The sequence below is a fragment of the Cyprinodon tularosa genome, unplaced genomic scaffold, assembly GCF_016077235.1.
Source record: "Cyprinodon tularosa strain WSP-4 unplaced genomic scaffold, ASM1607723v1 ctg79, whole genome shotgun sequence".
Classification (NCBI taxonomy): domain Eukaryota; kingdom Metazoa; phylum Chordata; class Actinopteri; order Cyprinodontiformes; family Cyprinodontidae; genus Cyprinodon; species Cyprinodon tularosa.
The window spans coordinates 447,076-473,322 of NW_024039551.1; the positions used below are offsets into that span (position 1 = coordinate 447,076).

At 39.2% G+C, this 26,247-nt stretch overlaps 1 protein-coding gene across 1 annotated transcript in view; it reads right to left on the reverse strand.

Moving 5' to 3' along the window:
* Positions 1–14,577: 14,577 nt before the first annotated feature.
* arhgap10 (Rho GTPase activating protein 10) overlaps positions 14,578–26,247 on the reverse strand; it is a 92,173-nt gene continuing 80,503 nt past the window's right edge. Inside the window, exons 20-22 of the mRNA XM_038271080.1 lie at positions 19,137–19,214; positions 17,428–17,519; positions 14,578–16,160 (exon numbers count right to left, since the gene is read on the reverse strand). Coding sequence (XP_038127008.1) covers positions 16,072–16,160; positions 17,428–17,519; positions 19,137–19,214 — 259 coding nt within the window. The 3' untranslated portion in view covers positions 14,578–16,071. The remainder of the gene's footprint in view (positions 16,161–17,427; positions 17,520–19,136; positions 19,215–26,247) is intronic.

The window sequence follows — 26,247 nt, forward strand, 5'->3', positions numbered from 1 at the left end:
ATCAATGTTTATGTTTGGTGATTAGGCCCCAGCAGCCAGAACTCCACAGAGCCGTTTTCTCCTCTGCTCCTTTCGGCTCCTGTGTTTCACCATCAGTCACTGCTGTTTCTCACTCTGTTGCGTCATTGTGAGTCTGGGGTCACGTCGGCGCCATTTTCTGTTTTTAAAGAGTTGTGAATCGGGTGAAGACAGACTAAGCCATATCTCCACAGCCATGGCAGTGCATTATTTATTATAAAGATAATATATATATAAATATACAGCAATGGTTTTTTTTTTCAATTCCAAAAATACCTTTTTACTCGGTAAAAGTTTTCTTAGCAAACATACGACAAACCTCCTTCACCAAACCTCCTTCAGCGTTTTTTCAAACCAGTTACTACTGTATATCTTAATGCAGATATTGCCATAATTGTGTTTGCAGAAATATTGCAAGATTCTAATAAAACTGTTACAATGATTGATGGGTGTGATCTGGTTATTTATTCTGTATAACAGAAACCTCTATTACTTAGCCAGCTTTAAGTATACAGTTAAAGTGTTAAAGTAAAATCAGAACTTTTTTTAAACGATCATTATTTCATAGTCTCACACAGACTGATGTTTTCTATGGAGGACCAAGAGAGTCACTGAAAAAGAAATAGAACTTTCAACTTTCATTTCAAATTAAAAAAAATCTGATTTTGGAATTTATAAAACATGCTGCAATGAAAAAAATGAAATGTAAATTTAGAAACCATAATTTATAAATCTGTTTATAAATTGCTTATGGGATGTTTACGATTGTAATTTCCTTTTTTTATTTTCTTTTTCACCTTTAAGATTTTAAATCTTTGCATTTTTGTTTTACTTTCCCCTCCATTTATTTTAACCAGTCACAGTTGCTCCTCAGTTGTAACAAGCTCCCTCATTGGTTAGACAGCAGTCCTTGGATCACAATACTGCGGCATTTTTAAAATAATTCGTTTTTAATGGTTTTCAGGAAGTAGACAAATTATAGAAAAGCTTGTACATGTGGAGGAAAGCAGCAGAAAACACTTGGAACAGCACAAGAGATAACAATCACTTCAGCTATCTAGGTCAGCAGTGCAGGTGCGGCCTCTAACGCCTCTAAGAAGCTTGTCCAAATACGGTAAAACATTGAATCTGTTTTTTGTTTTTCTCTGTCTCTGTGTCGGAATTGAGCTAGATGGAAGTCGTTTCTGGGTATCCACAAAATCCATATCGATAATGAATCCTGTTTGGCTAGATTAAACCCATTTAACGTGAACTTGCTTGACTTCATATCCACTGAAACAGCGCCGGAGCTTCAGACCCAAAGTAAATTCAAGAAAATAGGCAACAGGCTTAAAGAGGCATCAGTGCTGAACTACTGAGGTGTCATTAAAAGTGTTTTAGTCATAACGGGTCAAATAAAGAAGCTATTTTAAAGATTTTTCTGTAAAAACTTACATAATGCCTCTTTAACTATAAATCTAGATATATTTTATATATAAAAATACACTGCTCAAAAAAATTTAAAGCTACAGTGTGTAATAATTACAGGCATATAAAGTCAGAAATTTAATATATTATACATAACTATGTTATTTATCATCACCTATGAGCTCAGCCTTTTAACCATAATATTTGCGTTGCCTTAGAATTCGTTATTTATAATTACATAGGAGCGGGTCTCGCAGCCATGGAGGCTGACATCTTTGCGCTACGGCAGCGCAGAGGCAACAAACTAGCGATTGCGAGATCTCCCATGACGCTCGAAAATAACTACGGCAAGTTGAGAGAGATGAACTGAGACGGTACTGAACAGTAGATGGCAGTATTATGCCTGAGAAGCGTTTAGTCTGCCTGAAACCAAAGAAGAAGAAGAAGCAGGTATACTGCGCCTCGGTAACAAGAAAGGTAAACAAGGCGGCAGGCGTGAGTGACTTTGCAAACTGTTTGGCACTGTGTGGCCAAACATCAGACGAAAGGAGGATCATGCCTACTCTGTATCACAACGAAAAGCGGCGGACACCGAACCCCCGTCATCTAAGAAACGGAAACACGACGAGAATAAACGCAAGAGTGACAAGAAACGACAAAAAACACGGATCAACATTGGCACGGCATTTACACGATGGAAGTCACTGATGGAGGAAAAAGGTTTTCAAAGTGACGCTCAAGTTGCCAGTTTTCTCTTGGACAGGTAATTAATCCTACACACACAATTGTCTAATATCACTGCAGTTTTTGGAGTACAGGATGCTCAGACCTGTCTAAAACAATAACATGCTGCGGCGTGATGATGCTGTTACTCTCCAGTATACTTATTCAGCAACGTCCCTGACGTTTCACAGGTAATGATTCAGTAATTTTCTGTAAAATAATTTTCTGGATATATACCTCGGTTACTTCTCTCCAGCTCCTTTGGAGATCTTCAAGCCTTTCCTCCTCTGCTCTCACCCCGCTGGCTCCCCTCTCTCGCCTGGCCCCAGCTGCACGCTCACCCCGGCCTCTCTGCCCTCTTCCTCTCCCTCTTCCTTGCCTTGTAACCCCCGTGCCACAAACAAGACTTGGACTCTGTAAACGGGGAATATATATTCTTCCAGCGAACACAATCTCGCTGTTAAACTAATGACTACAATTACTTCGTCTGTTTATATCACCATGCAAAGCAGATCACCAAAACGTCACAACGACGCAGAAAAAATAACGGGTATATTTATTATCTTAAGTCTACATGAAATCTATACCCTAAACAGACTAATGAAATACTATCTGTAAAATTATCTATGTAAACAAACCTCATCACTTGAGAAGGTAGGTGATGCGGACGTCGTGGAAGACATTTTGTCCTGTAACGCTCGCCGTACTGTTGGGAGGGAGAAGCGGTGGGGGGGAGACGTTCATGTTGCTGCAGTCTGCAGTCTGACCGCTAGATGTCGCTGAAAATTACACACTGTAGCTTTAATGAAAACTTTGAAAACACATCAGATTTTAATGGGGGAGAATTATGCTGTTTATTTCTACTGATATGGACTGGGTGATGTGTTAGGAACCAAAGGATGCCACATCATTTGATGGAGATTAAAATAATCAACCTACAGAGGGCTGAATTCAAAGACACGCCAAAAACTACAGTGAAAAAATGATGCGGCAGGTAAGTCCATTTTGCTGAAATTTCATTGCTGCAACTCACAATGGTATTCAGTCATTTGTATGGCCCCCCACATGCGTGTATGCATGCATGACAACGTCGGGGCATGCTCCTAATCAGACGACGGATGGCATCCTGGGGTATTTCCTCCCAGATCTGGACCAGGGCATGACTGAGCTCCTGGACAGGCTGAGGTGCAACCTTGACCCTAGCCAAATGCAAAACTGCTGAAAAAGAGTCAGAAAAGATGAGAGGAAGAAATGTTGGTGGCCTCCACCTGTAAAATCATTCCTGTTTCGATGGTCGTCTCATTGTTGCCCCTCTAGTGCACCTGTTGTTAATTTCATTAACACCAAAGCAGCTGAAACTGATTAACAACCCCCTCTGCTACTTACCTGACCGAATCAATATCCCAGAAGTTTAATAAACGTGATGCTTTACTCTGCTTACAAAGTGTTCCTTTATTTTTTTTTGAGTAGTGTATATATTATCTGTGCTTGTGTTTATTGGCTACTCATTACAATCCCTACAAATTGATGTGTTACAGCAACTGAAAGATGGCTGGCTGTCACTTTAAACAGTCCTTTATCATCTTTTGATTTAATTCTGATTTCTCGTTAGCTTAGTTAACTAATATAGTAAACAGTAGATCACAAGACGATCACATTTGCTAGTTTAGGCTGAATCTCTTGTATAAAGGCACATGGTGTTTATTGCTTCATGTTCCAGTCCAGTCAACCCAGCATGCATTGCATAGGTGTGAAAATGGTGACCTCCATTAGTGAAAATAAATTAAAGGATATAAGATTTTTGAACTAATTGACTTTTTAGGTATCACAAACGACAATTTTTAAGGTACTAGCAAAATCCCAACATATTTAAGCCGAGTCATGGATCCCCTTTAAGTTATTTAGGTGTGAATATATGTGAAATATTTGTGATTCAAACAAAAATGGAATCTTGTAGTGTAAGTTTTACAAATTCTACATTTTGTATCAATTAATCTTGGTTTAGGTTTTAAAAATACACAAAAAATGTTTTTCTTCAATAAATTGAGATATTTAGATCTTTAAGAGCTGATCTGTTTTTTTTATAAAGATGAAATTGTTAAATGTAGTTGAGCCGTGCTAAGCTAAAGGCAAAACATTTCTTTTTTTTGTTTTTTTTCAATTTTAAACAGCTTAATTTGGTGCCTGGAGGAAAATAATGAGCTGAAATGAGCAGAGAAAAGAAGAGGAGCAGCAGGTAGAGCAGCTTAAAGGAGCAGCCGGAACAAAGAGGGGAGGAAAAGAAAGGCAGGAGACTTTCCCAGTAAAAAGAAATCACCATTAACCTTGTTAAGGTCTGATCGCCTGCCTGCCTGGACTGCAGAGCAGACAGTATTACTTCTCTGCCTCCCCCCCAACTCCTCTGAATCACAGCTTTCTCCAAATCTCCCCCAGATTTCCAATTGCTTTCAGTTGTAGTGGTGCCAGATAAACAGAATCTATTGGATCAGGCTGATTTCACGGCTGCACCCGCGCACATGGCAGCGTCTGTGGCCCACTTTCTGAGCCCAGGCTTTCTTCCTCCCTCCTCGCTTCTCTCCTTTATGTTTGAAATTCACTTTTCTGTGACTTCCTGCTGAGTTTTCATCCTCAATAATACATCAACTCTTACTATGATTAAGTTTAAGTTTTGCTCTGTGAAGGAAACGCATGGAAACCCTAGAAAGTATTAAGTTGCAGCTCCATTAGGAGGAATTCAGCCATGTTGTCCAAATACGTCTGTTTATTCCACAGTAGCAGCTGAGTCACAGTGTTTTAAGGCTGAAGGACACTGCGTCATGGGAAGCAGAGGACAGCTGGACTGCAGCCAGAAACAGGAAGTGGGGGAGAATCAAGGATATGGAGAGTTTTACACAAACACACCTAAATCGAGCTTTAATCAGGATTATTTTACGCTCTTCAGGCGTAGAGGCTCTGGCTATGTCTGGTAAATGGAAATGTTTTCATATTTTTGGCCTTTTTCTCTGTCTCACCTTTTATAAGCATTTAAAAAAAAACAATGTTCTCCAATGAGGGCGTTGTTTACAGCAACATTTAATGCCAAAGCTGTACGAAGTTATCAAGATGCTTGATTTTTCAGGTCAGAAGGGGGACAAATTCACTGACGCTGGAGAGAATTTTTAGGAATAAAAAAAAGCCTGTTTCCTGCATTTCTGAGGTGAGACACTGATGCTGGACAAGAAACTTACTGTTAAAAAGTAACTAGTTATAGTAATTAACTGTGCAGTAACTTTTCATGACTTAATTGATTAAATAATCAATTAATTATAATTATTAAATTTTTTGTTTGTAATAAAAGAACAATTAGATGTTTCACAACTTAATTTTTTTGCACATTGACAGAATTTAACTGGTTATAAAACAGGAAGGAAGCTGAAGTTGATGCAATTATCTGGTTTTCCTTAGATAGCATGGTTCTGAGCCTGGTTCTGCTGGAGGTTTCTTCCTGTTAAAAAGGATTTTTTTCCTCTCCACTGTCGCTACAAGCATGCTTAGTAAACCATGCAAGCAAAGCATCTGGTCAGTAATAAGCTAAATTCTTTTTCTATGGGTGACCAACGCCTTTATAATGTAACTGCACTAACTAACACTGCATAACAAAGCATAAATACTTTAATACTGCAGTTAAGTAGCTCGTATCTTCACTCAATGGACAGTTTTATTTTTCTGAGAAGTTTTCACATTTCCCGCCTACATTTAAACACAGATATCTGTGCTTTTTATTTCCTAGTTTTTCTAAAATTGTTCTTCACTTCTCTACATATTGATGCTGATTTAACAGCTATAGAAGATGATGGACAGATTTTAATCCAAAGACTCCATCCATTCCTCCTTTATTACATTTTAAATGTACACACTCAGTATGTTTCATGTTTTATTTTAATTTTAGCGCTATTTGCAGCTTTGGTACACAGATAGCAGAGCTTTATGCAAGACTTCTGTTCAGTTTAATCTATATTATAATTTCTGATGTTTTAATTTAGTATAAAATTAGACCCATTCCATATTTTTTTATGTTTTTTTTTTTTTTTAACAGTGAGATCAAAATAGGAAAATTAACCAATTTGTAATGAATAGAGGTTTTGTATTTTGTATTTTGTATCATTTAAGGTAAAATCTTTATGTACATTTTGGAACCTGTACTTTTTTTATTTTTATGGAGGTAGAAAAGTGCATTGGTACTTTTAACCAAGACTTCTTTTTTTTTTACACAGTTTTCTGTAATTTTTATGTTAGTACTTGGAACTGAAAGTAATTCATGAGGGACAATAAAAGGTTCACACAACTTTTTCAGCTGTATGTTTGGGTTGTGACTCTTTTATAGTGCTGCTTTACATCATGTTCCCTTATCTTTAAATTTTTTTCTTTATTTTAATTTATTTTATTTACTTTTATTTATTTTAGTTATTTTATCTTTTTGTGCAGCACTTTGGAAACCTTGTGTTTATTTAAATCGTGCTATATAAATAAAGTGGATTGGATTGGATTAAAATGAAGAAAAAAAAAAATTTGAGCAAAGTTCCCAAAAGGCTTTCACCTTTCACGTCCTCAGAAAGCGTTCCAGTCCTTGTTGTAGTTTTATTTTTCTTTAAAATTGGTTTCCACCAATTTTCTTTTCTTTTCTTTATATTAAAGGAATAGTACACCCAAAACATGATTAGCCTTCATTTTCTACTCACCCCCATGCTGAACAACACTCTGGAGTACTTTTTTGATATCTCAAATGCATCTGGAGATCTGGGAGGCTTCTTGCTGTCTGCTGACATTCAAATAATGGAGGTCTATGGTGACCGAGACAGAAAGGTCCATAAAAGTCCACAAAAAACGTTTCAATATTCCTCCATACTGCTCGTCCAATGTATTCCAAGTGTCCTGAGTGGGTAGCATCCAGAATTTACTCGAAACGAAGTCATTTAGAATGTTTTTAGAGCATAAACAGTAGTGTATAGGATTTCCTAAAAGCGCGCACATGCGCGATCACGACGCTACGGAAGCCGGCAGACCAATTTTTTCATTTTTTTTTTTTTTTTTTGCACAGTAAAAAAAAAAAAGTAAAGCTGACCAAAATTGAAAAGTTTTATTTGTGAAATTAACAGATCTAGAAAAGACTGGTTCTTCTTTTGGACACATGTTGTAAATCTATCTCTCAACCTCCCTGCCACCAAATTTTTATTAAAATTCTGTTGTTGTTTTTTTTAATTCAAAACTTTGCAATAACTTTGGACTAAAATCCTCTTTCCATATATATCCATCCACTGATTGGTCTCTTTCTAAATGCGTCATCCAATCCTTTCATCCATCATTTATTAATTCATCTATCTAAGGGGAGTGATTTCTCCCTGGATGCTGCTCTCTATGGGATGGGTTCAGATGTAGAGGACAAACCCTGCTGTAATGTGTAATTTCAATGACTAATAAAGTTTATTATCCCTTCAGTCTTTATCCATTCTTCCATCCATTCATTAAACCTTACATCCATTTATCTGTAAAACAATCTTTGCTTTCAGTTTGCCAACCATCCATCTGTTGTTCCTTTTTTATAATTTCATCTTTAATGTTCATGTTATCCATGAATCAATCCCTGTGCTCCTTGCTTCAAGGCAACAGCTCCACAACCTGCTTCACCATAAGCTAATGGTAGAGAAAAAAAAGTAAAAAAAAAAACAAATAAGGAAAAGGACTCAGGGGTCGTAGGGATTACATTTTTTGTGTGTGTTTAAAGACAATAGGGAAGTTATGCAAGTGTCTCTAAAGGCGTATAAATATAAGCAAGTTTTTTTTTTTTTTATTGGGGGAACAGAACATAAAAATAAATTTTCCTCAGGACACACATATCCGCTGGATCCGTCCCCACAATGCAGACGGTTGTCACAAGTTGCATTTTATGGCTTGTATCTTTTGAACAGATTTTTATTAAAGTAACTCTATTATAACCTGACACTTTGGGCTTAATAAATACACTAAAATGGATCAAATTGGTGTCATCAAAACATGCAATATATTTCAGAAGATAACTTTTTCAAATGAGAAATACAACAAACTCTACAGGAAAGGCGGCATCATCCACTTAGTAAAGAATTACTAAATTTGCATTTCACAGTGGATTACTTTCTATTTACTTTCTATTTTCTAACGTAAGACACAGATTCGTTAGCTCACTCAATGTCTTCGAGTCAGTCCGAAATAGCCAGACTGATGTTAGGCTACATACTATACTATGGGATAAATCGAGGTAAATATGGATTTTCTAGGTTAGTTCATCCACTGACTGTGAAATTACAGTGAAACGACTTCCCACAGCCGGCAAACTGCTTTATTTTTGTAGCAAAATGCTACTCATGTAGGCATTTTTACTGCGCATCTCTGTGGGAGTCGGGAGTACCAACATGGCAGATCATGTCATGATCCGCCATGATGCTATCACCAAGAGATCAGAGGATGAATGACCTTCGGTAGCGCTCCTTTTTACAAACAGGTTGTAAGAGTCTCACTAAATGAGCAGCTCAGCTCCTCTACAGTCTGGTGCAGAGCGTGGAACATTTTGTCCATGATGGATGGAAGCTTGGACAGCACAGGTGTCATGAATCCCTGGGCGTTGCACCATGGCAGCCCACTGCTCCCCAAGGGTTACACTGCATGAAAAGTGAGATTTTCGTCCCCGTAAACTCCCGTAAACTCCCGCAGATCTGCCTGATTTTCGTCAGTTTCCGACAATTTGCAACCCGTGCTTGTCCGCGTTTGTCGTGCCACAAATTGTCGGAAACGGACTCTGACGTATTTGGAGAGCGATCAGCTGTACTAATGGCCCTAATTAGCATATGAATGCAGCAAACCCGCGCGGCTGGCCAAGTCTGGCTTGAATAACCTACTCAGTATTGGCTGAAACCACTATTCTCAAACAAATGAAATCGCTCGTGATTGGCAGCAAAACCACACGTGGCCACGCCAGGCTTTAATTTTCTTACTGAGTATTGGACGGAACCACTTCTTTTTAAACAAGTAAAATCGCTCGTGATTGGTTGGCATATATATATATATATATATATTTACATATAAATTTACATATATATATTTATGAATATATATATATTCATTCATATATTTATTCATTCATATATTTATTCATTCATATATTTATTCATTCATATGGTGTGTATTTATGTTATCCTACACTACTACACAATTATTAGGCTACCATCAAGGACATGAATGAATTTATACAGGAAATGAACATTTGCCAGGAAGCTGTTTATGCAAAGAAAGAGCTTTATTAAAACACACACAACTATATACAACGCGTATCCAAACACATGCGTTTCTAAAAATTACGGTCCGTTTGCTTCCTCGGGGTTGGAGGTAACTGGCAGCATTCCCTCCGAGGCAGGTCCGATGTGCAGACGCTTACTGTGCGTGCCCCTGTACTTCGGCATCGCTTCTAACCGGGACTGCAGCTTAACACAGAGTTCAGTGAGATCCGGCCTACGAAATTGCGGCGACCGTACAATCCATCCAGAGACACCGCCAACGACGCCATCTTCTTCGTCGGACATGAGGCCGACGGTGGCGGACTTCCAGAGTTCCACTTCCTCATCTGCTAGCACACTCTGCCTCGCTTTCAGCAGCTGAAAAAAAAACAATGAATCAGCGCACTGCGTATGGACACAACACATCTATCAATGCACCTGAAAAATAGTCACCAAATAAAGTCTTACACTCTTTCTTCTAGCCCGACTCCGAGCAGATTGCTTGGCAGCCTCCGCACGCAACGTGTTGGCTGGCTGCGTGTATCTGAAGCTCCTGCGTACCGTCTCAAAATACGTCTTACAGGCAGCTGGAAAACAATTAAATGAGAGTGGTATGAATAAAAAAATCAAACGCAAGTCACAGTAACAAGGAAGGAGAAAACATTAAAACAAGTCACTTACACACAATGTTGTCTTTATCAACATCGTGCAAATCTGGACTTGCTGATATGGCTCCGAGCAAATAGGAGGTCTGTGAAAACAAAATGTAAAGCTATGATCGGTATCTATCCGTATCCATTTCCTTTTACCGCAGAATGAAAGCATATTCTTTAAATCTTACCCTTGCTCCGGTTCATAGAGCCTGCAATTAGTCTCCGAGTTGTGAAGACGGCATTCTGCTTCCTGTGAATCACAAAAAATACACTTTAATAAAGCTTGTTCTTGCAAGGCTACTATTAGCCGTAGCTTTAGGCTAGGCTGCTATTAGCCGTAGCTTTAGGCTAGGCTGCTATTAGCCGTAGCTTAGGCTAGGCTGCTTTTAGCTTAGCAGGCAGTAATCGAACATATATTTACCGCTAGCATCTCTTCTTTGAGTTTGTCTTGTTCGATGCAGAGTCGCCATCGCGTCCAAGAGGAGTTTTACCCCGAAATCCCACATACTCCGCTCCAGACCGCCTGCACAAAGCAAAGCATACATCCTCCGCTGTGGCTGCAGACTGCGCTCCGCTCTGAGTTTCTTGGAGATCGTAGAGAGCATGCGCGAGATGAACCAGGTTTTCCGTGGATCAATAAAAATAATTAAAAAATCATTCTTTTTTTTTTTTTAAATCAAGGCCTTAATTGGCACTAAAATGCTTATAAAAACAATTTCGTCAGATATATCGCTCCAGGCGGAGAAAAAGCTAGAGGATATATATATACGTATATATGTGTGTGTGTGTGTGTTTACATACATACAGGAGTCATGGAACTCTGCTTACAGCTCCTTCATACTCATTTACACTAATAACTTGTGTACATGTTTCTTGTTGATGGCATTAAAATCATTTCAAATAGCATTAAAATAGCATTAAATTAGAGTCACTCATTCCTGTATTAACCCTATGAGCGCTTAATTTAATATGACATATTAAAAAAATCCCACCATCATCCAGCATATGTTCAGTTTCTGCCCAAATATATATATATATTTTTTTGTAGATTTTTGTAACGGGGATAAGGATAATTCAAAACTGCTTTTTTTGAATGAACTTGTTCTCTACTCCCAAACTCAGCATCTCTTTTCATTCCTGTAATAAGAGGTTTCTTTTGAATGGATTTGATTAAAGTTTAAGTCACTCGATATAAAATAAATATTTTGATGGAGATGAGAAATCTGCTTCCTCGTTGGTGAATAACCAATAGTTTGGATCCAATCATTTAAATAAACGGTGTTAGATTTTTTTTTTATATATATAGGAATTGTGCTATAATTTCTAGTCACCGATCTGTTGCTGCTATATTTTAATTTGACGAACCGGAATTTGTCGATGTTCTTTTTCCTGTTTGGTGCGATTGCAATTGCAGACCATGACCTGGCCGGACCTTATGACCACAGTGTACCAATCTTCTGATGGCTACTTCCAACAGGATAATGCGCCATGTTATAAAGTGAATCATCTCAGACTCATTTCTTGAAACTTTTCCACTTAAGTAATTGTGAATTGAGCATATTGACAGACAACATTTTATTTTTTTATCTTAAATGCAATTTTTTTTTTTTTATAATTACTGCTCTAAATGTATTGCTCTGTCAGCTAAAGATCTGTTTTGGTCTCTATACTTTAATTAAATAAATCAATGCAAGCTAAAATGTAAGAGGCTATACTGAGCCTGATCTCTTTGTATCAGAGATTTTCATACCTTTTAGAAAAATGTCACTTGTAGTAAAATCCCCCCTGCAACCCTGATTTGCATTTGTATAGCTCACAGCATGTTAATTTACATGTTAAAGCCTACCCTAGAATTCCATGGCATGGGGGGAACACTTTACGGGAGTTTTCGGCGAAGCCTGCAAATTGCCGTAAACTGCCGCTAACCTGAAGTTCCACGACAATCTACAGTGCCGCATATTGACGAAAATCCCACTTTTCATGCAGTGTTAAATGCAGAAATGCAGTTAATTTTGATGTTCTGAACTTGTGAAAGAGTAATGACAATAAAACTCTGGGGAAAAAAAATTATGATGAAAACAATGTAAAATAAAGTCTGACTATAATGTTCTCAATTCCTCAAAAATGCAATTATATAGGAGTTACTCAGAGGAGCAAATATTGGTTAGGGGTGTCTGAAGCTCCTTTCATTCCTTTAGTGGGAAATAAAGTTCTTACTGTTGAACATATGACAGGAAAAACAACAGCAGCTTTGATTTGATGAATCCGGATCAAACCTCAGACAGAGAAGCTGATTGACCAGAAGGACGCCCAGCATTCATTTCCCAAACACTCAAGGAGTAAAGAACAAGTAAAAGATGTCTACAGGGAGCAGCAGGAAGGTGACGCGATGAGGACAAAAAAAAGGATGTACATAGTAGAGAGGCAGGAAGGGAGGCAGAGGAAACAGGAGAAATAAGGACGGCTTTATGATTCAGCAACATCCTGGCAGAGCAAAGATGACGAAGGGCCCCATGGGGTGAAGGAATACTCTCATCAGCCCTGCTCCTTATATTACATCATCAAACTTGCAGGTTTCTCCAGGTAGCTGATTGGTTCAGAGCGCACCGTCAGAGTGGAAGAGGAGAGCGGGTAAAAAGCACTGTTTCCAGGTAATAAAGGTACTGGGCTTCAAACTCAAGGCCCACAGGCCAAATCTGGCCCCTCGCAGCAAGTGAGGAGAGCTTCAGGCTGAATTCAGAGCTAAAAAGTTTGGTCTGTTTTAAACGGACTGGATGTGCCCTCTTTCATCTTTTAACATGAAAACTGACTCAGAGCCTGTCAGTTTAACTGTCAGCTCATCAGATAATTTACTCTTAGCTTTCCTAAAGTAGAAAGCATTCATAGTTCTTTCCCATGTTCCTTTTCGGTCTGCTTCTCTCTCCTTCAACCCCAGTCAGCCTTGGAAAAAGTCAGTTCACTCTGAGCCTGGTCAGGCTAAAATTTCCTCTCCACTGTCGCTACATGTATGCTTGGTGAGGGATCGCTACAGAGCGGAGGTCTTCAACAGGGGTTCATGACCCCTAGGGCGTCCATGGAGGTCGCAAAAGTTTTGGTTGATTTTTTTTTTTTTATATTGCCCCTGCAATTTTTTCCCACTAATTGAAATGTCTTTTAATAAACATTAACATGAATTTAACCCACTGTAGTAAACAGATAAATGAAGCCAGAAGATGTCTTTCAGTCATCAATGCACACATTAGCGACACACAGGAGCTCTTTCAAGCTGGACACCTTTTAATACACAACACCTGTCCCATCAACCAGGAATCAGAAATACTTTAATAATCCCAGGGAGGGATTACTTTCGTTACATGACACTATCTTTAATAGAGTGACTATAGGACCAGTTTACATAACACAATTTCATACAATATATATAATTAGGGGTCCCCGCTCCATCTTGCCATAAGTTTAGGGGTCCTTGGCCTGGAAAACGTTGAAGACCCCTGCTGTAGAGTCAATATCTACTTTCATAATCCTGTAAGGTCAATGACTGGATACAGTCAGCTGGTTTTTCTCAGAAAACTTTTAACCTCATCTGGTCTTATGATCCGATCCAACCTGAGCTATGAAGAGCCTTAAGATGAAACGTGTTGATTTGGTGCTTTAGAAATAAACTGAATTGAAGTTTGCTTCTTTGTCATCCAATTTTTATCCTGTTTTGGAAAGTTTTTAGGAAACAGGTTGAAGGTGTTTGGATCGGAGGAGGCAGCTTATTGCTTCTATAAATCATTCGTCCGGGTTCCCTTATTCATCTGTGGATCTCGGCGGTGGAGGAGTCGGCACAGACCGACGTGATCCTTCATTTTACCTACATCATGCATTTCACTTCTAAACACATTAAAACAGATTCAGGAATTTAAAGGTTTAAAAGTGACATCGTTTTCTACAATTAAATCAAAAACACATTTTTAAACAACAGCTTGTCATATTGTCAGAAATTGTTTGCTAAAAGTGAACATATATATATGATGTATGAACTGATCAATAAACCACGATAGGCTGGGATTTTTTAGCTTCAGAGCAAAATAAAACAAAACAAAAACACAAAGGAGTTTCTGTAGAATTATTTTTAATAGATAGAAATAAAACAGACCTAAAAGTAAAAATGATTGTACAGCAAACAAGAAAAAAAAAAAAAAAAAAAAAAAGACATCTTTATTTATTTTAACATCGATTGACTGCAGGCACCAAAGTTTAAAAAGAAAAAGACCCCAAAGAATCATCTTAAACTACAGCAACCAGTGTGTGCTGAAGCAAAGCCCAGAGAAACCAGCAAGAGAACTGGGAGATTAAAGGCCACGTCCATCAATGCAGGACAAAACCAGTCCAACACAGAACCTTGTTGTAACTTGAAAATCTCTAACAGCAACAGTTTTAATCGTCAAGCATTGTGAGGTACTTTAAAACTCATCTTTGTTTGGAGTGTATCGTCTTTTTTTTCTGCCCTGAACTGGAGCAACGTTAAGAAACAGAGACACACTTGGTTCTGCTCGGTCTGACGACCCTGAATGGCGATAGTGTTTAAAAAGAACAAGCGTCAGGAAACTGGGGGGGATTCAGCGAGTTTCTGTGTCCTGAAAGCAAAAACGGAACAAAGTGGGCTGGAAATTCAATCTCATGCATAAATGTGCCGATTTCATTTAATCGTAGTGCCGGAATTTCAATGGCTGTTTTCCTGATGGTTGGGACGGAGAAAAGCGGTTCTAGATGGGAGGAGCCCCACCCGACCCCAAACGGAGACAGACAGAAACTACGGAGGACCAGACCTGCCACGGTAACAAACACGTAAAAAAAATAACTCATAAAAATAATTGTTCGGGCAAAAAGCCATTAAGCATAACAAACAGAGGTATTTATTTTAGAAAGGATCAATTAGAAAGAAAATTGACTTCAATTTTTTTTCAAGTTTTTCTTATGTTTATTTGATCCTTTTATTTATGAATAAATTACCACAAATATACTTAAAACATGCCTCTCCCCTCAATTTCTTTTTTCATATTTCACTATTTCTAAAACATTTATCTATTTACCCAACTAATAAACTAATTATCAAATATACTTTAAGAACCCCAAGCTTGATTTACCATCTTTAAATAGTTTATCAATACTTCTTAAAAATACTCTGATATTAATTTCTCCGAATTTGGATTGGACTTTTTTTTAAATATATATATAAAAAAAAAACATTAGAAAAATACATATGTTTCTCCATATTTCATTATAATGGTAAATCAGAATTTAGGTGCAAATATAAATTTCAAGAGTGAAGCATAAATACAAAAATATATAATATATACATATTTAGTTTGTTAATTCAATGTTTATTTCTACCTAATAGCTCAATTACATGCAATTATCTCTCTCGTTTTTATCTTTTAGTGACCCAGTTACATTTTTAAAATATTTATCCATTTACGCTCTGAATTATAATAATAATGATGTATCTTATCTTAAAAGTTCCTTTTTTATAAAACTCAAAGAAAATGTACCAGAGAAAGTATTGACAAAAACAACGATGGCAGGACTGGTCCTCCGTAGGCTGTATAAAGATGTACACCACTCAGATCATGTGAACAAGGCAATCAGGTGTTTCCAATCTATAAGTGATGAAGGCAGACAGCTGAAGAAGAGGAGTTTTTGAGGGTCCCCTGTTGACGTTGAGCTCATGGATACCATGTATAACGGGGCAGAGGAGGGAGAGCTCAGGCAGACGCCGCGTCTCTGCTGCGACCAAGAGACTAGAGCAGAACTTTGGAAGAACAAAAACCTATACGTTTAAAGAGTGAAAACTTTACCACATAACCAAGTAAAACCAGATCTACCCATCAGCTTAAACGGGTCGATCAGACTCTGGTTCTGTAGGAACGTCTGACAGAGGCTCTGCTGTTCATCCGTGGTGAGCGTGAGAAAAACAAAGTGTCCATAAATGCGTCCTCCAGCCCCTACAGCATCTCCACGTAGTTCTCAGGGATCAGGCCCCTTCTTCCGTACAGCTCCCCCTCCAGCCAGCCGGGCTCCCTTGATGGAGTCACTGTGGGAGGAGGGGGCAGGAGGACAGGAATTAATGAAAGGTTCAGTTAAAAAAAAAAAAAAATATTTACATATTATAGAAATTATGTTTGATAAAGTCATTATGTTCAATATACCAATTTATGTAAAAGTTGCTGAACGTTTGAATGTTTTACTTTAGGTTCTTTGGAACAGGGAGGCGATATGAGTTGTCGCTATCTAACCTGGGTTAAGGGGGCCCAAGCTTAAAGCCAGTAAGAGGTCAGAGGTCACAGCAATGTCTGCAGGGAAAAGATTTAACCTGGACTTCATCCGCCTGTTTGAACAAAACTGTAAAAAACACTCCAGCTTTGCTTTTAAAAACCTGCTTTGGTTTCCTGTTTTATTCATTATTTAAAACAAATGATCATCTGTTGACTAATGAGCCTTCTGAGCTTTTGGGTCAGAACCACTGATTTAGGATCCAGATAATCCTTAAAGTGTTTATGCCAGACATGGGCTTTAGGATTTCCTCTGTTTTTTTATGTTTATTACTGACTGATAACGTCTAAAACATTTCTTTCCTTTCTGTTTAACAGGGAAATTTGTTTTTAAAAGGTAGTTTATTATTATTATTATTATTATGACATTTTTCTAAAGATTTCTGGAAACATCGTTTTGCTTAATTATCAAAACATTAAATCAAACAAGATTCTTTGAAACGAAGATAATAAATAATATTTTACTGCTTAGATCCAACATTAGAACTAATTAAAGAGAAGAAAACATACATAAATGTTCTTTTTTTTAAAGATGAATAGATAGATTTATCCGTACCTCAAAGGAACAAATATTCTGTAATAATAATTTAACTTTATTCAATTCACATTGGAGAAATTTAACTCTGCATTTAACCCATTCCCTTGGGGAGCAGGGGGCTGCCATTGTGCAGAGCCCAGGGAGCAGTGTGGGGTTAAAGGTCTTGTTCAGGAACCCAGAGAGAAGGCTGTGGAGATGGACCGGGTACTTGCAACCTTCTCATGGCACCATCTCTCTGCTCTAACCACTAGGCCAACCCTCCCCCATTGCCCTGAATCGTTCAGAACTTTCCAGTTAGATCTGAACCAGTCGAACCAACATGTGGACGGTGTGCTAAATGGACCCGATTAGATGGTTTACCAAGTGTTTATTAATAAATGAAAATATCAGTTTAAAAGGTCTGAGGCCTGAAAACCAAGAATACGGATGAGACTGGTTCCCCTCCTCCAAACCCACAATCCCAGAGCTGGTTCTAGGCCGGTACCACTCACCGTTACTGAATATCGCTCCGACAAGGAAGGAGAGCTCGGACTCGTGCTCGGCCTCACACGGGTACACCGCCTTGGCCTTCCTGTAGGTGGCGCTGAAAGATGAAGGCAGTCAGTGGGTTTAACAGGGTCGGTGCTGGGTTAGACCTGTTCATTCACTCACTACCGGGCCTGAAGACCTAAAAGTGGCCTTTGACAGAAGGAATTTGGCCCGACTTGGAGCATGCTGCAACATCTGGTACAGCCTGGTACTGTCTGGTACTGCCTGATTCTCCCTGGTACTTCCTGGTACAGCCTGATACCACACAAACACATCTAGAGTCTCCACTCCATCCATAACCATCAATGGTTTGTTTCTCCGGATGCTGTTTGAACTTTACGTCACGCCGATGAATTTTAAATCACCAACACCAGAAACTTCATTGGTCTCCAGAAGAAGAATTTATGTTTCTTCCCCTGAAAATGGCTGCAGAATTATTATGTTGAATCCAGGCTGCAGCTCAGGAAGCTCTGCTAAATATTTCATATTCTTTCCACCGAGGAAGAAAAACAAGCAGGAGGAAAAGCAAAGCAGAATAAAAAAATAAATAAAAAAATGGTTTGTGGTCAGAGATGGATGCGAGCAGACAGGACGACTATTTACATGAAAATGGACTTAATGGAACCGTTTGCTTGGTCCATAGCAGAACCACGGAGTGGACAGGATTTTATTCAGAGACGAGCTCTGTCCTTGATGTTTGTGAGAGGACAGGAGAGGAGACATGTCCTCAACTGCCAGAAAATACAAAAAGACCAAGAAAAATCTGGATGGAAAAAACTAAGTCTGAGTGACACCCTAAGGGACAGAGAGACACCCTAAGGGACAGAGAGACACCCTAAGGGACAGAGAGACACCCTAAGGGGAAACCCTGGGGGACAGAGAGAGACACCCTGTTTGACACCCTGAGGGACAGAAACACAACCTAAGAGACAGAGAGACACCCTGAGAGACAACCGAAGGGACAGAGGGACTAATTGAACACCGGCTTTGGTTCAGAAAAGTCGTCTCCAGGATCTTTGGACATATTTGGGATTTTTAGGATTTATTGAAACCGTTTAAATTCCAGATGGAAGAAACATAATAATTACTAAAAATGAATAAAAACTTTCTCTCTCCCAGATCAGCCTGACCCAGAACCACAGCAGGTTCAGCTCTAAATGGATCAGAACAAAAGAAAATGTCCTACTCAAAGTCTTTCTCTAAATTGGGTTAAGAAGCTTAAAATGTAATGATCTTAAACTAGAAGGAAACTGCAGGGGGTGTCAATACTTTTGCTGTTTGCAAACATATAAGCCTAGAGGTGGATAAAAAATGTATATCAATATAATTTTATACTAAAACGATGACACGCCATTTAAGATGTTTCCATATTGATTCCAGTTTAGATTTAGAGCATCTCTCACTGACGTTCCTGGTTTATTTATGTAGTTTAAAGTGTTTTATTTTTATTGTATATTTGATTTATATTAAAATTGAAATTATATTAAATCAACTGAAATAAATAAATATATTGCGATATATTGTTTGGCTGAAGCGTCCAGCCCACGTGAGCCTATATTTAGAAGGTTAGCCCTAAACGACGAACTAAGATGTTTACATTAATGGGAATTCATGTGTTTAAATCAGGAAAGACATCTAAGAAGAAAAGCAAGATCCAAAAATGGTTCCTTACCTGGGCTCCTGGTCAGCAGCAGCAGCAGCTGGATTCTCTCCTGAAGCTCCAAGAGTAGAACATGAGGCTTGAAGCGACCTGTAATTGATCATAACAGTACAGGTGCTGGTCATAAAATTAGAATATAATGAAAAAGTAGATTGATTTCAGTAATTCCATTTAAAAAGTGAAACTTGTATATTATATTCATACATTACATACAAACTCATATATTTCAGATGTTTATTTTGTTTAATTTTGATGATTACAAATGACAACAAATGAAAATCTCAAATTCATCATATCAGAAAATTAGAATATTGTGAAAAGGTTCAAAATTGATGGCCCCTGGTGCCACACTCTAATCAGCTAATTAACTCAAACCACCTGCAAAAGCCTTTAAATGGTCTTTCAGTCTAGTTCTATAGGCTACACAATCATGGGGAAGACTGCTGACTTGACAGTTGTCCAAAAGACGACCATCGACACCTTGCACAAGGAGGGCAAGACACAAAAGGTCATCGCTAAAGAGGCTGGCTGTTCACAGAGCTCAGTGTCCAAGCACATTAATAGAGAGGCGAAGGGAAGGAAAAGATGTGGTCGAAAAAAGTGTACAAGCAAGAGAGATAACCGCACCCTGGAGAGGATTGTGAAACAAAACCCATTCAAAAATGTGGGGGAGATTCACAAAGAGTGGACTGCAGCTGGAGTGAGTGCTTCAAGAACCACCACACACAGACGTATGAAAGACATGGGTTTCTGCTGTCGCATTCCTTGTGTCAAGCCACTCTTGAACCACAGACAGCGTCAGAAGCGTCTTGCCTGGGCTAAAGAGAAACAGGACTGGACTGCTGGTGAGTGGTCCAAAGTCATGTTCTCTGATGAAAGTAAATTTTGCATTTCCTTTGGAAATCAAGGTCCCAGAGTCTGGAGGAAAAGAAGAGAGGCACTTCATCCACGTTGCTTGAAGTCCAGTGTAAAGTTTCCACAGTCAGTGATGGTTTGGGGTGCCATGTCATCTGCTGGTGTTGGTCCATTGTGTTTTCTGAGGTCCAGGGTCAACGCAGCCACTTACCAGGAAGTTTTAGAGCACTTCATGCTTCCTGCAGCTGACCAACTTTTTGGAGATGCAGATTTCATTTTCCAACAGGACTTGGCACCTGCACACAGTGCCAAAGCTACCAGTACCTGGTTGAAGGACCATGGTATCCCTGTTCTTAATTGGCCAGCAAACTCTCCTGACCTTAACCCCATAGAAAATCTATGGGGTATTGTAAAGAAGAAGATGCAATACACCAGACCCAACAATTCAGTAGAGCTAAAAGCCACTATTAGAGCAACCTGGGCTATCATAACACCTGAGCAGTGCCACAGACTGATCGACTCCATGCCACGCCGCATTGCTGCAGTAATACAGGCCAAAGGAGGCCCAACTAAATACTGAGTGCTGTACATGCTCATACTTTTCATGTTCATACTTTTCAGTTGGCCAACATTTCTATAAATCCTTTGTTTTTATTGGTCTTCAGTAATATTCTAATTTTCTGATATGATGAATTTGAGATTTTCATTTGTTGTCATTTGTAATCATCAAAATTAAACAAAATAAACATCTGAAATATATGAGTTTGTATGTAATGTATGAATATAATATACAAGTTTCACTTTTTAAATGGAATTACTGAAATCAATCTACTTTTTCATGATATTCTAATTTTATGACCAGCACCTGTAAGGCTTTTGTTCAGTCTGTTCATAGAATGAACTGATTCTACAGGCCTGGTACCAAAACAGCCTTGGATCAGATCCAAACAAACTCAGCACAAACATTATTGGTTAATTACAGTGTATTGAACAATCAAGCTTGAGCCTCTTTCCAGCTGCGAACAATAAGCAGCAGATGTAAATAATAATCCCAGCTTTGGGTCAGTTCAGAAAGTAGGAATCAAGGATGTGAGCTGGAACCAAGACGCTAACGCTAGCTGCTCAGACAGAGCCTCAAACATCTCCCCATTCTGTTATTAATCCGATACCAGGTAAATACAGGGTCAGTATTGTTGATACTGATCAATGTTCAAAATATTTTAGATACATCCTAAAATGATCCATGATTAGGCTACTTGAGTATTATGAAAACAAGCTGATTAGTTTTAATAAATTAAAATCACAGATTGTCCAATGGACATCGCCATGTTGTTTACACTGCAATGCATTGTTCGACTTGGACAAACTTCATTGTTATTTTGTATACACAGTGTACACAAAAATGAAATTTAAATGCATACAGCTTTTCAACAGGAAATGAGCAGCTTAGGAGTGAAATTAACATTTCCATTTATAAAGTGCAGCAGTGATCAACATGTAAACAGTGTAGGAGAGACATGGTCTAAAGGCATTGATGTGGAAGGCTGAACACCGAGCTGAATTGTATTTAAAGGGATTTGTAAATTCGGCATATAGCAATATGCAAATATGATGTTTACAGTGTGATGCAGAGTCTTCAATTGTGACTTGATTAGAGTTTTCAACAGTTCAACAGTCTTATGGCAGCGGGAAAAAGCTGTTGCAGAACCCGCTGGTCCTGCGTCAAATCCTGCGACTTCTCTTCTCAGAGGGCAGCAGGGAAATGACAGCTCGGGCAAAACATTAATGAGTAAACCTTTTCCGTTTGAACAGGAGAATGTAGAAATCACAAGAGGTGATGGAGATGAGAAAGACCAAATGGAGGAAGAGAGGACGGTTGGTGGAAGAAGCTGCAGCGAGGACATGCTAACTTAGATGGAGAGCTATGCTACTATGAACAGCTGTTTCAAACTGAGGCTGTTAGCGGTTAGGATCAAGATCAAAACCTCATCAGAACGATGAGTTCAAATGATTAAAAGATGCTTTACTGTTACTTTAAACAGATCATTATCTCCGGATTTGATTCTGTTTTCATGTTAGCATCTGCTAATGGTGTTAGCGCTAAGTAATGTAGTAGCAAGCAGGGAAATATAATCAGGACTTGATCATTTTCAAAGTTATTTGAGATTTTACGCGTCACACTTTTTTATGTAAATAGGAAAATTACAACATCTTTAGGCAAACATGTTCAACTAGTTGTGGATCCCTTTAAAGCTTCTGACTTTTTAGGTGTTTTTTCCTCAAATCATAGCAGATATTTTTTCAAAACCAAAAACAGTCATAGAACACTGATGTTACTTTAAATACATTTCTATTTTTCAAAACTGAATGCAATGTCACTACCCCATCCTTACCGTCAGCTTATTTGCGTTACCAGTATTGATCAGGTACCAAAACTGTAAGTCATCGTTCTAAGCCTCATGTCATCTAAGCCTAATATTTCCTTCTTTTCTATTATTTTCTTTTTTTTTTTTCCATTTGAACCCACTTTATGGCCCATATCTGCTCGCTTAAACTTTTAGTTTGCAGGAACTTTTAAATTTGCAGTGAAGTCTTGTTTTTACACATTTGTTTCCCTCGTCCTGGAGAGTTATAACAGGTTAGACCTGCTAAAACGAGGAAAGGAAGGACGGTCAGAGATCTTAAACTCTGCAGGCTGAACGTTTGTATCAACCAAAGGAGCTTCAATTAAAGGAGGCATTAGCGGTGCATAATCTCAACATTCACATCTGAATTAAAATCTTTTATTAGTGCAGCTGCTTTTATAGATCACCATTCCTTACATTTCCCTAAAGCATTTCTCAATAGATGTTATTTCAGTCAGAAATAAAGGGATATTTTGTGTTTGAAAACAAATATTCAATTGAAACCAAACTGGAATTCATTCTGTTTAATTCTGTGTCTGGCGTTCTGTTTTTAGGGTCAGAGCACAAAAGGTCCAACCGTGTCAAAGCTCTCCACTCAGGCGGCTGTCGTCAGAGCCAGCAGGGAGGCAGGGGTCCAGTTAAAGGCAGGGTGCAGCCAGGCCTCCCTCTGTGCTCCATGCCGGCCCCGGGGCCGCTGCTAATCCTGCACATAATGAGCAAATTGCTCCTGGATGCTGCTCCCATAGAGACGCTAATAAAGGCAATTAGAGGGAGCAGCTGGGAGGGGCTGATGTGGGAGGGGTGTTGGTACTGCTGGCAGCGGTGGAGGTGAGGCGGTGAGCATTGGCTGCTCGGTGAAGGTGAACACGGCGCTGTGCTCCTCGTCCATCCCCAGCGGTCGCTGCTCAGTTCTGCCCCGGCCCAACTGTGGGTGATTTATGGCTCTGCAGCAGAGTGGAGGTGCTGTGGTGCTCAGCTGCTCCACATCAGCATGGGGGGTGGGGGAGTGGGGGGGACAGTGCGCTGCAGTGCAGCAAATCTACTCATTAACCTGAACCCAAACACAATCACCGTCGGCCTGGGCCGGAGCCAGGAGGAGGAAGAGGAGCACCAACACTTCATCCACGCAGCCAGAACCAGACCTCTAGAGCTGAGCTTCCTCAGCATTTCCACAAAATTTAAACAGACTGAGAATTTCCCTGAAAAAATACATTAAATTATTACATTTATTTAGAAATGGAAAGATAATTAAATATATTAATATCAATATAATTAACATAAAATTTTATTCTTTGTCGGTTTTAAAATTTTATGTAATAATAATTAATACGATAATAATGTTCAATCATGAATTAAATCAGGGTCTCCCAAACATTTCAGCTTGTGGCCAAAAGCAAAAACAACCCCTAAACAAACGTTTTTTAAATAAGTTGATTTTTTTAAATGAAATTGAATCATTTTATCTATCAATTTAAATGTAATCTTGTGAAACCCATCTCCCGCCCACCCCTCATTGGGAACAGCTCCTGTAGAGGAGCTTCATCTGGACTCTGCTGGGACATAAAGACTGGATCATAAATCAAAAGGAGCTTCAGAACATCTGAGATCAACGTTTGGAGTTAAATTTGGTTCTCAAGTTTCTTCACACAGAGCTCTGCCTGCTGATCAAGTTTTTTCTGATAAATTAAACCAGACTGTCAATAAGAACTCATAAAATACAACTGGCATCAGATGAAGGACTTTTTAAAGGCTACAGCCTCAAACACAAAGCAGCACCAATTAAGTTACAGAAACAAAGAAAAATTCTGGCTCTGTGCAAATGGACCAAAGAAGTAAAGACTTTGTAACTTCATGATGCTCAACCAAAAACACCTTCAGTTTTACTTCAGAAGCTCCTCCCCCATGTTGTTTTTCCAGCCTCAGACGGACGATCCCACCTGACTCCAGAACATCTAAGCATACAGAACATTTCTTCCAGTCAGCTGCTGTCAGAACACGGGTCCTTTTGGTGCCGCTGTTAAGCTGCGTTCTGCACTGCAAAAAAGCTGATCTACAAATGAGTAAACATGTCTTAAAACCAGAGTTTGTTTTAATAAAATCTGGGTTTCATTTCCTTAAAATAACATAATTAGATATTACATACTTAAATAACCGAGTTGTGTTTTTTTTATTATTCTAAAGGTTAATCATATTCCGTAGAAGAATCTTCTTACTTGTCTCCTCAATACAAAGAAAATAGAACCCGCTTATTTAAAGAAAAACAACATTTTTGCTATGCATAATCCACACATGGCGGAGTAACTATCAACAGAACCTGTCTGCTTTGGTCCAGACCCTCTGTAGTTCCAGCAGAGCTGCTCATGAGCTTCTAATTACAAAAGCCTCTAAATAAACTCTTATACCCTGCAATGAACTGGGTCATCTATGTGCTGATTGAGGCTCTTAATGCAAAACAATAACTATAAGTGAGTTGGGTTTCCATGAAATGAGCGTATTTCCCTCTGATTTGAGAAGGTCAGTCAGAAAAGTCACCAACAGAATAAGATGATTTACGTTAAAAGAAAAACAACAACCCTATTATCCTATTTTCAGTGAATTGTATCCAATCATTTTAGGAAAAGAAAATGATTTCATTGTTAGATCAGTTAATTTACCTGATAAAAAAAAAGGGAAAAGGACTTATTCTAGATCAAAGGCTGCAGTGCTGTAGTCTGAGTTTGAGCTCTGAAAGCTCCGACCTTAAGGTGAATTAGCTGGAGCTTCACTCTTTATGAAGCCCTCTAGGGGGGATTTTTGTCATCTGAATGAGTTTGGTGATGCAGTGAAGGGGTTTAAACAGCAGCACCGCTCAGTCTCAGTATCTGACTTGTTTAGGAGCCCCATCAGCTTTGGGGGACAAAGTCACAATGGTGTGCAATTTAATTGTTTAGTCAATCAGAATCAGAATCAGAATCAAGTTTATTGCCAAGTAGGTTTGCCCTTACAAGGAATTTGACTTGGTGTTGTTGGTGCAGACAAAAAACAAAACAAAACAAAATAGCAAAGAATATATATAAATATATATATATATATATATATATACAGAAGCTATATAGAAACAGTAGACTGTGCGTTAATGTAACGCAGAAATCCTGAATGGGGGAGAGAAACATTGTCCAGTGTCACGGGCGGGTCTTGGCCTTGTTGATAAGGCCGATAGCAGATGGGAAAAAACTGTTTTTGTGACGGGAGGTTCTGGTCCTGATGGACCGCAGCCTCCTGCCAGAGGGTAGTGACTGAAATAGTTTGTGACTGGGGTGCGAGGGATCAGCCACAATCTTCCCTGTACGCCTCAGAGTCCTGGAGGCGTGCAGCTCCTGGAGAGATGGGAGGTTGCAGCCAATCACCTTCTCTGCAGACCGGATGACACGCTGCAGTCTGCTCTTGTCCTTAGGGGTGGCACCAGCGTACCAGATGGTGATGGAGGAAGTGAGGATGGACTCAATGATGGAGGAGTAGAACTGCACCATCATTGTCCTGGGCAGGTTGAATTTCTCCAGCTGCCGCAGGAAGTACATCCTCTGCTGGGCTTTCTTGGTGAGGGAGTCGATGTTCAGCTCCCACTTTAGGTCCTGGGAGACGATAGTTCCCAGGAAGCGGAAAGACTCCACAGTGTCAATGGTGGAGTCACAGAGGATGATGGGGGTAGCTGGGGCTGTGCTCTTTCTGAAGTCCACAACCAACTCCACTGTTTTTAGAGTGTTGAGCTCCAGGTTGTTCTCCCTGCACCAGGTCACCAGATGGTCAGCCTCCCACCTGTAGGCGGACTCGTCACCATCGGAGATCAGTCCGATGAGAGTGGTGTCGTCAGCGAACTTCAGGAG